At 32.9% G+C, this 12,583-nt stretch overlaps 1 protein-coding gene across 2 annotated transcripts; it reads right to left on the reverse strand.

Annotated features, from left to right (window-relative positions):
• Positions 1-4,654: 4,654 nt before the first annotated feature.
• On the reverse strand, positions 4,655-9,860 carry LOC140989237 (DIS3-like exonuclease 2). Of its 2 annotated transcripts, none has more exons than XM_073458391.1 (7): positions 9,486-9,860; positions 8,772-9,124; positions 8,621-8,674; positions 8,456-8,524; positions 6,121-8,331; positions 5,604-5,675; positions 4,655-5,508 (listed from the first exon to the last, which is right to left on the reverse strand). In XM_073458391.1, exons 1-7 carry the CDS (start codon positions 9,619-9,621, stop codon positions 5,119-5,121), a joined length of 3,285 nt encoding a protein of 1,094 aa, XP_073314492.1. In that variant the 5' UTR covers positions 9,622-9,860; the 3' UTR covers positions 4,655-5,118. The 2 variants fall into 2 exon arrangements, with proteins under 2 accessions (XP_073314492.1, XP_073314493.1); XM_073458392.1 differs by having other exon boundaries at positions 8,621-8,670; positions 8,768-9,124.
• Positions 9,861-12,583: the final 2,723 nt, after the last annotated feature.

A 12,583-nucleotide genomic window follows, 5' to 3' on the forward strand; every position in this document is an offset into this window, starting at 1 on the left:
TCCATTAAAGATTTAAAATAAGTTTATAATAAGCTATAGTGGACTTATATAACAACTTGGGTTAATCATTTTCGTAAAACGAATACGAAGTAGTTGCTATATAAACCCATTGTGCAGTTACGCATGCGCGGTCCTGGGCTTGAGACGTGACAAAATGATATAAGAGTCAGTCACGGCATGGAACACCGGGAAATAAGTGCTATGCGGGGTTAAAGTGCTACGTGCATAAGAGCCACCTCTTGAACCTGCGGGGCAAAGTGATACATGACGGGAGCCATATCTTGAACATGTAGGATCCACATCTAGATTCTCGGCGCTGGTGGGTCGAAGGTTCAGGCCGCGACGAGGACGTCGCGTTCTGAAGGAGGGGTGATTGTGATACCTCTTATCCCACATGATAAAAATAAAAAATTTAAAATGAGTTTATAATGTGCTACAATTGACTTTTATAGTAATTTGTGTTAATCATTTTTCGTAAAACGAAGACGAATACGATCGTATAGATCCTTTATATATTTATTAAATTAATTTGACACATTTAATCATTTAATGCACATATATTAAACATCTTATCTTCCATTATATTGTTTCTAAACATATTTAACTAGTCCACCCATGTCCACCCTTGCCACAAAAGTTTTTTATTATATTATTTTAATTGATATTCGTCGAGTGATTTATTTTATTTCATTCCCAATAACAACATTTCATCCGAAATTTCACAATTATTATATATAAAATTTAAATTTGTTCCATTGATCCGATCATCCCTGATATTTTGATTGGGTGGTTTTAAAAAATGGATGTATCTTATCTAAAGCACCAATGATTTTAAATTTTGCTGTACATTAGCCAATATTTTATAATATGCCATTAAAGAGGAGGAAGAAAAGGCCTTTGTTGGACATAAATAGATGACGTCTGATGAAGTCGATGGGTTTGAAAAATACAATTTTCACCAATTTAAAATTAACTAAGTGCTCCATCGCTCAATCACATCCATGGCCCCCTTTAAAGAAATCATCTTCCCAAAATTAATTATATATTGTAAAAGATAAATAAATTTATTGCTATTAGTTTTCATTTTTAGTGACTCTTGACAGGGAAATATCACAAGTCATAATTTATCAAGATTAAAGGAAGGCAATATCTTTCCTTAATTCTAAAATGAAATCTAGATTTTATATATGTTTCAAAATTCTGCCATAATCCTACTATTAAATTGTAATCACGACTTGTGTATGTTGATATGAACCACCCTTATTTTGATAGAAAGACGCGAGTTCGAAAACACGTAAAAATGTTGGTGTAATAAAACAATCCTATGAAATTTAATAAGGCATGGAATCAGTGACTCATAATCGGAACATCATAATAAACTATAAAAACCTCACGTAAAATTCAGATATATGTCTTCTTAATAAAAGTGTAATTAGCTCACAAATATATTCACGCCTATATAGTGTACTATATAAACGCACCCTTCTAATAATTTCTTTAAATGATTGAAAAAAAGGAACAATTTTATATTATGCTACTTCCGTCCCAATTTTACGGGTTTGTCTCAAATATATAGTCTAATTTCTACGTTTGGTTATATTTTTTTCTTGATTATTAACTAAGTTTTGAAAAACATACAACTATTTTTTTACATGAAATATATATATATATATATATATATGGAAAAAAAAAAAACAATCTTATGTCATATTATTTATGTAAATAATTATACAAGTGGAAATGTTGGCGCCGTCAAATTGGTTGAAACAACACGAAGTTTAAATAATTTCACGGCCGGCATGTTTTCTGGGAATGAGGCAGTCATCTAGCACGCCGGTGGGTACACACAACACTATAATAAATAATTAAAACATGAATTCAATCTTTTTTTTTTGCTCTCTTTTACTCAAGTAGACAGATGATGTGCTCTAGTTTATAATTTAAAATTCGGGAAATTCATTTTTTTATTGCTGAACTTGTTGATCGATCGTCAATTTTTATTTGTAATTGATTTAATCTACCATTGATCGCTACAATATGGGATTGGGAACGTTTTTATTCAGGCATCATGTGTCTGACTTGACGGAGTCGGTTAATTTTGAAAATTTGCGGTTCTCGGGTTTATTGTATTTTTTGGTTGGTGTCGGGTTTTTTGGGATTGGGTACCTGTTTTTTTTTTAAAAGCTTGTAACTTATTTACCATTTTCTACACTCAAATAAATAAATTGAACACGTAATGAATTTACCTTTTCTGAAAGACAAAAACTTGTGTGAGACGGTCTCACGAGTAGTATTACTCTATGAAAAAGTATTACATTTTATGCTAAGAGTATTACTTTTTATTGTGAATATCGGTAGAGTTGACCCGTCTCATATATAAAGATTCGTGAGACCGTCTCACAAGAGACCTATTCTTTCTGAAATAGTTCTATTCCTCCTTCTTTGGTCTTCATTTCTAGTAGCACGAGTGAGTGAATAAAATTAGGCAATTCCAAAAAATAGAGTGGATCCAAAATTAATCAGAAACATTATTACCGATTTTATTTCTATGATAATTAAGACGAAGCAAAAAACGAAAACAATAAGTAGAAAAGATCAATATCCCATTATCGGTTGAAGACTCTAAAAATTCCTTGTGATAAATTTTAAATATTTTCTAACATAGTTATTACTAGGAAAATACACTTTCGTATTATATTTTAATTCAATATAATATAATTTTAAATATTACACACGTTATTAGAAACAACTAATATAAAATTACGAACCAAAAAATTCTCTATATTTCCTCGAAATAATTTTCCAAATTCCTCGAAATCATCACCAAATTAAATTGCCAGCTTCTTATAATTTATTAGTAACAGTATTTATTCTATTAAAGCTAATAAAAAACTGATACGTTACTCGTACGCTCGATTAAATTTGTAGTACAACAAATGATTTTGATTTTTTGTTTTATTCTTGAATTCAAATGAAAATATATTATATATAAAGAAAGTGGTTGAATCATTATTATAGTTAGCATTTCACGATAATTTATTTTAAGTATTTTTAAGTTTATAATCAATAAAATATATATAATTGTTAAAAAAATTACTTAAAAAATAAACTCTCTCAAACACTATCTAATAATAATAATGATTCCTTCATGTTTATTTGGCATCCATGATAATTTATATATTAAGGTACCGTTTGGTTCAAGTATTTCTAAGTACTAATATAAATAGTCCTATCATATCACTTGTTTTGTACAAGTATTATTTATCTCGATCAATCAAATTATTAATTATTTATGTCACATCAATCAAATTCGTAATAATTTATCTCACATCAATCAAATCAATAATATAAAATTACGATATTACCCTTAATAAATAATATTATTAATATTTTATTAATATTTTCAACAAGGACAAAATGGTAATATCATATTATCTCAAATTTAATCCATCAAATCAATTAAATCAAACACTATATTAACTATCATTTTCTATTTATTTTATTATTACAAAATATTACTTATCTTCATACTATATATCTCATACAATGAATCAAACGGCACTTAAGTTGGTAGGTTATCTATGTACATGCAATTTTTTTTTTAAATTTACCTAATTTAATTTAAAAAGACCACCTTCCGAAGTAGTCGTAAATTCTCTAATCGTACAAACGGAATGACATATGATTTAGTACTGTTCAGAAAACGACCAGCAATATTTTCACAGAAATAATATTATGTAATATAAGGACAATTTGGATCCCTTAGTGGCCTTGTTTTTCTATGTGGATTCATTTGTGATTAGTGACATATTAGAATTAACACAAAATTTAATGTCGGACAGATCTCCAACTCATGAAAAAATATTACTTTTATATTAAAAATATTGTTTTTTTATGATGAATATAGATCAGATCAATTCATCTCATGAACGTGAAAAAATATTACTTTTATATTAAAAATATCGTTGAATGCAAATTCGGCAATGATGAAAGGTTATTTTATACAGAAGTAGGTTACGAGGCTTAGGCTTGTAGCAGTGACAGAAGTACAGAACTATTTATTGTCTCCAATGCCAAGCTCGTATCACTGAGGCCACATCTACTTAATTAAAATGTCTAAAGTTTCATTACATGACAATTTAGGAAAAAACAAGATCATTGTTTTAGATCATACCCCATCTCTATTAGTCTATACATTAAAATAATGTATAATATAATATTTAAATCAATATCAGTAGCTTATGACCTAAATGTTAAACTAAAATTTTTCTTTGTTTTTTTTTTTCATTCTTTTTAATTAGCATAGACCGTCTCAACATGACCATCAAATCGCTTACAATAACAATTCAATCATCGGAATTTATACTATACATTAAATATATATCGAATGGATTAAGTTGAAATATGTATTTCGAATGACATCATTTTCGGTATGTTTGAAATTAACTGCAACTACTATTGAAATTATAATAACTTGATATAAAATAAATATGAAATTTCATGAACTTCGAAAATTCAAATACGTCAAAGAATTTAAATTTCATCGATCAAAGCAAACCTACACTTGAATTTGTTGTAATAACTAGTGGTTAACCATACTCCAAGATCGCGTTTATATGCGAGCTCCAACCAGGGCAGTGAAAAGATAAGTTCATCAAGAAAGTAATTGGTTCATCGCTAAAAGAAGTCTTAGTATGCCACTCATTCAGACAGATGCACACTAGAAAGAGAAAAAGTTAAACGTAAGATCAGTAATCAATCCAGATTAGTTAAAATATTCTTGGCTAGAGCCTGGAAGCTGTGATCAGAAATGAGATGCAGGTTAAAGTTAAACAGGATGAAGCGGCCAACAAAAACAAGCCCTTCATTCCCGCGAACAAAGCGGCTATAACAAACACAACCACCACGCATCAAATCAGGGAACATTCCCCCCACCCCCCCAAACACACACAAAAACACACACACACACACACCATCCCTCGTTCATGAAATTGCATCCGATATCGGTAACATTTCATTTCTTAACGTCCTAAAACTTCTACTTGAGCTCCTTGTAACCATGGATTCAGTAGTGTACCATCTTCTACTGTCCACGACATATTTAAAGTCATGCAAATATTACTGAAAGTATGAGCTTATATACAGCCTAGCAACGATATTGATGGGCCGATCGTCCCCACCCACAGCATGCAGAGCAATGGGGATTTTTGATAGGAGATTCACTGTGAGTGGAAAAACAGCAGGCTTGTGTTGGATATCGTGACCAATTAACTCATTTTTCTGCGAGTCTTCATGCTCTTCCCCCAAATTTCCCAGAGAATCCAAGTCTAACTTCAAATCAGTTGGATTTATCAGCAAAGCAACTTCTTCAAGCACCTTGCACTTACCTGGGCTAGTTTTTCGGTTTGAGCTTTTACGCATGGAATGACTCAGTATCAAGGTTGAGGTTGATTCCAGCCACTCTACTGACAGACCTTCGGTTTCATCATAATATATCCGGAGTTCAATCTACATTAAAACAGCCAGTGAGCAAAAAAGGCATGTTCCTTTTGTAAAAAAATTGACAATTTCAGAAGGGGAACAAGTCAAGAATGAACACTCACCGCTAGTTTGGAAATATATATAGACATGAACCTTGGTCCAAGACCTAAAACTCTAGCCTCCGAATATAATATCTGCAGGAAGGGAAAGTTCCAATTTATGCTTAAAATGCAGCAGGAGAAAGCAAGGAGTTAAATAGGATAACATTTGCACAGAACGAAAAACAGTAAATATATAGCAATAATAATTTTTGGCACAAAGGTTAGATAAATAGATCATCTAAGGCATAATACACTGCGAACCAATTAACTGAATCAGCCTCCACAAGAGGATTTTATGACTGGTTAATGAGAAGAGCAGAGCAGAAATTTAGTAGAACGTAACATCATAAGATCATCGAAAGAGATTGTAGAAAAGTGTTTATAATTTTAAAGGTCAATTTTGAAAAGTTTGACACTAAACTGTAGAGTGTACTGAACATCTATGCAAGAAAGAAAGAAAACCGCAAATGTACTAAATTATTCGGCTCAAACCAAGTACAAAATTAATAAACCAAAACCAAAAAGTTAAAGTACGGACCTCTTTCTTTTTCAGAAATAACCACATATAGAGCTTATTGGTTGCATCTTTTACTTGTCTAGCAGCCAGCTTCCTCTCATTGCAATGAGCGGCCACATCAGCAAGAGTTTCAGCACAAGGAAGTTTTAACTTTGAGGCTGAAATGGATAGAGCTTCTTGAGCTTTAACCGATCGAATTTCATGTTCGTCGAAGCACAAACCAGTAAAGCATCGGCTTAACACTTCATTTCTAATTGGGTCTTCAAACGTTCTTATATCCTCCAAATAGATAATTTCAGCCTCTACGATTGCAGCCAGCATACGGTGTACCAAAATATCAGGATATCGACGCAATGGAGAAGTGAAATGAGTGTAGCGCGGAACAGCCAGCGCATAGTGACCCCAATCAGTATCAGTGTACCTCAGATCTCCAGTGCAAAAGTACTCAGCTAACTGCATTGGCCTTGCAGCATAAGACATCAAAATATTAAACAAGCCTGGGTCGTTCTTAAGTTCCAGCTTGATATGCTCTAATGACCGATGAAGGTCCACAGAGGATGAAATATTCAATGCTAAACCATGTTTATCACAAAAGGATTCAAAATCTTGAAGTTTCCGTGAGTTAGGTTCTGGATGCCTTCTAAGTATAGCATGAGATGGATAAGCTCTAGTTATCACTTCCGCAGCTGTCAAGTTGGCCAACAACATAAACTCTTCCACCAGAAAATTTGAGTCCTTTCTCCCCAAGAGCACAGTATCATATGGCACGCCTTCTTCATCAAACAAGAAAACTATTTTTGGGCTTTCAAATGACAGAGCCCCACCCTTAAACCTATTTAATTTCAACATATTTGCAAGGTCATTAAGGATTTTTACTGATTTAGTTACATCACACCATTCAAATTGGCCATACAATTCAGGCCAATGATTCCTGCAATGACTAAAATCCTGAACATCAAAGGCACCCTCGATGATTTCCTGAGCATGCTCGTAAGAGAGCTTGCAACAAGACCGTATGATTGTACGGTAAATCCAGTGGTCTAGAACTTCACCCATAGAATTAATGCGCCAAAAAATAGAGAATGCAAACCTATCCACTCCAGGTTTCAGGGATGCTAAGTTATCTGAAAGCACTTGGGGAAGCATTGGTATTTTAAGTTGCAACAAGTAAACACTTGTTGATCGAATTTGAGCACCAATGTCTAAAGATGTGTTGGGTAGAACAAAATACGAAACATCAGCTATGTGGACCCCCACCCTAAAATCACCGTTTGACAAACTTTCAACGGATAGTGCATCATCAAGATCACTTGCCGTATCTGGATCTATGGTGAAAGTACACAAATTTCTCAAGTCTCTTCTACTTTGTAATTCTTTGGGGGGCAGCTCCCAAGGAAGACGTGGAAGACAGGCAAGCGTTTCGGAGGAAAATTCAGAAGCTACGATTGCATTATCGAATAAAATTGCGGCAATCAGTGCTTCTACATCACTACCTCTACCAAAAATTTGTATCACACAGGCTTCTGGAATATAACAGTCTTCAGCCCAATCAACAACTTTGGCCGCAACTATGTCATTCTCCACAGTTAAATCACCCACTTCCAATCGTTTCTTAATGCTTATAGGTAAATTTACAACAGGGACGGTCATTTTGGTAAATTTGGAATCGGTTGGTGTCAGCAGAATGTATCCTTGATTCAGATTAGACTGATGTCTGGGCTTTTTTGAGTCCTTTCTTTTCGTATCTCTGCTGTAAAACCACTGCTTTACACTCAAAAAACCAACAATACTGTCCCGCCGAGACGACCCTGCAACAATGGCAACAACTCTACCAGTGGGCCGCCTTGATGGAAATAAACTCACCAAGTAGCACAACTTCTCACAAATATTCACAAGTTTGTAGTCATCACAATAGCATGGTTTGGTAGAATCGTGTATGGACGGCTGATCCGACACTCCATTCACATACCTATTATCAGCCATTGCTGCAGATGAAGAACCAGTCTCATAACGAGTACCATCTTCGGAAAAACCCAAGTAATCAACAGAACACACATGTTCAAAATCCAGTTCTAATTTGCTTTTTCCTTTTGAACTACCTCGACAAAACATAAGGGCTTCACTTTGCTCTGAACAACTTGCTTGACTCTCATCGAGAGTTTCATTTGAACCTTTCATCTTCGGCCACAAGGAAGGGGGGTCAACGACAATAGCTACAATGTCTCCTTCAAACTACAAGAATCAGAATTCACCAAATCAAAAGGATGATTAAAAGTGTAAAACTAATGGAAGAAAATAAATACAAGCATGTAGTAAACATCCAGAAAAATCAGTAAACAAACAAGAGAACACCTACAGCTCTATTCTGAGCCACCACTCCACTGATGAGAACATCAGTTGGTACCCCATCAACCTTGCAGTAGGCCTAAAAGAAAATAAATTTAGTGCATACAATTAACAATCGAATTCACAGGGTCACAAAAAAGGGAAAAAAGAAAAGAAAAAAGATATGAGAGCCCACCTCAACTCTGTTATGAGCATTGACACGAAATAAAGCTCTCAATAATTCACCTTTCTGCATATTTAAAAACAATGATATTATGACAGAAAATGAGAATATTGCAACCAAATCTGACATAATAAAATATCTACATGTGCTTGATTTAACTTGCCTCCAATGCTTTACTAACGGCATCTGCAGATAAATATGGAGGAAAATACTTTGGCCGAGTATGAGAATTGACACGAAGGGGTATCAAAACAAGCCCATCGGTCTCCTCATTAACAAAACCCTCAGGGACGGATTTGGAAATTATGGATTCGTCTAAATTATGTGAAATCACGGGCTGATTCTGTATATTCCCATTTACAGTTTCTTCGTTCAAATGCAATGTGGGAATTGAGCTGCAAACAAAATTATCATCAGCCAGTAGAATTTGGTTCCCGGATGAAGCCTGCTGACTTGATGAGATACCTCTCGGTAAAGTTGACTCATCGACTAATATCTCACTTACAGAACTAGAAGCTGCATCAAAATCCACAAGAAATAGAAACCATCAGAGCCTACTAAGTGACCGAGGGCAAGAAAATGTACCACGTGTCCAGATACAAGGACAACTAAATGTCCAGGGTAAATACGGACTCTATTAACTTCGTAAATCAATGTACGCACAGTAGTAAGTGATCAAGGGCAAGAAACAGTAGCCGCGTCCCCAATTAAATTGACTCGAATCGTTCGACTTCTCCCCACAATCCAAGAAATCTCATATCGGAAAACACTAGTTTCAAATCCCAGTTAACTATGACTTGAAAGCACCATTAAAACCGAAGCAAGATAAATTATCACACTTGTCCAAAAACCCAATCAAAAGAGAAAACCAAATTACCAGAAAGCGAGTAGTTTGTCTTGGATCTTCTCGATCGACGCTTCTTTTTCTTATTACCATCTTTAAATCCCCCCTCATCCACAAAATCTTCGGTATGAGTAGCAACCCTGCTTGATTCAACAATAACACCACCCATAGTTTTCGGATAAATCTAAAAGCGGATACCGAGATGTAATCAGATCAAAGAAAAAAAATCAAAAATCCTATGCAGTTGGGTCTTCCGTTTTCCCAAAAAATCCACGGAAGAATAACCCAATATATGTATTTGAAAAATTAATTAAAGAAAAAAAAGAGAGAAGAGAACTGCAGAGTCGGAACACGAAAGAGATAATTGCATTTATGAGCGAGCATGTATTATAAAAGTGTCGAGGCGAACGTGATAATTGCGCGGACATTGTTAACAATAAATAATATTATCATTCTTTCCATTTCCTTCATCTTTTCCCTCTTTTTTTAAAATATCATTTCACAAAGAGTGTATAAATAACGATGCAAATGCTTGATCGACATAAAATGATTCACTAGAAACATAGAATGAACTTCATAGAACATTCAAAATGATCGACACAGAATACTCGTTCGGCCAATATCGTGACACATTTTCTTACTCATAGAGCATTCAATAGCTCTTCTAATTTACTTTGGTTAGATGGAAATATTTCATCTTGACTTTCTTGTATTGTAACTCGGGATTTTCCGACTTGATGTTATGAATGTTTAATTTAAAAAAAAAAAGTGTACAAATAATATATTGGACTTATTCCCTACTATCCAAATATTATAGAATTCATACTAGAATTATACGACATTTCACTAAAAAAAACGCTTTGACGAAATTCATAATTCAATATATATTATTAATGGAGTGAGTATACTTTAAATGGTTTTCGTTTAGATCAAAAGTAGGTCTTTTGTGAGACGGTCTCATGAATCCTTATTTGTGAGACGAGTCAATCATACCGATATTCACAATAAAAAATAATATTTTTCGCATAAAAAGTAATATTTTTTCATAGATGACTCGAATAAGAGATCTGTCTCACAAAATACGACCCGTGAGATCGTATCACACAAATTTTTGTCTTAGATCAAATGCCAAACCATCCTAAAACATTTCCCATATGTCATTGTTTTTCCCCTTTGATTTCTCATTTTTTGTTAGTGGGACGCTCTGAGTTCAATTCGAAGGAACACAAATTGTACCTTATCAAAGGTACAAAAATTTATATTCGAAAGACAACCACCAATGTGGCTTTCTTTATATTATCCATTTTTTTATGCATAATGTCTATGTATATTAAATGTTATGTCAAATGTAATCCTATTTATTTTTTATAGTATATATATGTGTATATATGTATATTTGATATAATTCTTTATAACAATATTTTAAATGTAAATATATTAATTACATAATATCAATAATTTTAAGCCATTATTCTAATACTCATGAGTCACTAATTTTAATAATTAATTACATAAAATAATATTACGTGAAGTGAAATAATAGTAAAATTATTTTTACTATTATTTCATGTGAAGGGAGTGGTTGTATTTAGCTTTCATGTGCGGTGAAAAATTATTTTTTTATTTTTAAAGTTTTGCGTATACATTTTTTTTCATTTACGACCTTCTTTATTATTCTAAATTATCATAAAACTTTCTTTTATTTAAATATGGTCAACAATAAATAGAATGTCTCTTGGGATATGTATGTAGAATGAAATAATTTGATGTATGATATTGTATTTGTACTTATATGATATTGAGAAAATTGATTTTTGATACTCGAGAAATAAATTGATTTTGTGGTCTTTTTAAAATATAAACATCACATATTCACATATTAAATATAATTAAGATTTTCAAGTTTCTCACACGAATGTCCTGTACCCTCCCCTCGTTCAACTCAAGCGCACTTAGATCCACCAATGGAGTTCTTCAAGTCCATGTAACAAGGACACTCATCCAAGCGCTCATAAGTCCCCGACAGCACACAATGACACTTTTCGCAATAAATCTGACAATACTTGAGACACCGGTGATGTAACCACGCATATTTTAGTCGCAAAAAGGTGATCCACCTTCCGCAAATGTTGTTTCGAGCAAGGGAGAGATGATAATAAGGGCGATGATGAGAGTTACCAGCTTCATTTTCTCCATTTGTTATGCTTTGTTCACTTGAAAATATACCAATATAGTATTTTTACTGATATGCTTTGTCAATTGATGTATGTTGAAAAATTGGCCTGCTCAAACATGCGGAGTTAATTTCATGCGTTTGATCCAAAATTAATCTGTACAAGTTATTTTCCTAATTTTCTTTATTTAGAGATTTCTGATAATATATATATTTAAAGTGGAGATGTGAATATGCAACAAGAATCTGTAACAAATCAGCAATATAATTAAGGAAATTAATGCTCGTCATATCACCTTATATTTTATGTTTAATGCTCATGCACAATATTCGACTTGCGTTTTATTATGAAGTACATATCTACACACGTCACATAAATATATTATCATTAAAACAAAATTTTTTGTAAGAACTAAATCAATCGAATATGTGATATTTAACTCGATCGGTACCAATATATTAGAGAGAAAATTTTGAAATTTTAGATCATAGAAAATAGGAAGAACTTTCGTGGTTATTAATATTCGGATTATTAGAGGGAGATGTATGTCCATAGTTTTACACGTTAAACAGGACGGTTGCCATATTAGATTATTACACGACTGATATATTTTATTTGTAAAAAAATACATTCACAAAGACAACATATGTTCCTGTAAGTATTATATATAATATCTGAACAAAGTTGAGAAGAACCACGATCATGATCTTCCCATAATCAATATGTGTGATTGTGAATAAGTTTTTCGTTACAAAATTATTAACAGGTTAAAATAAAAGTCGAGGCATGCAATATTTTTTTAAATAAGTTCGTGTATCCATAAGATGAGACGATATCGGTACAATACTCATTTGTGTGGTTATAATTATCATTTATGAATAAATTTCTCAATGCAATTCTTATTTTAACTATCAGATTCAAACTATGTTTTATATGTGAATACATTTTGTTTGTTTG

Source organism: Primulina huaijiensis, chromosome 12 (genome assembly GCF_012295235.1).
Source record: "Primulina huaijiensis isolate GDHJ02 chromosome 12, ASM1229523v2, whole genome shotgun sequence".
Classification (NCBI taxonomy): domain Eukaryota; kingdom Viridiplantae; phylum Streptophyta; class Magnoliopsida; order Lamiales; family Gesneriaceae; genus Primulina; species Primulina huaijiensis.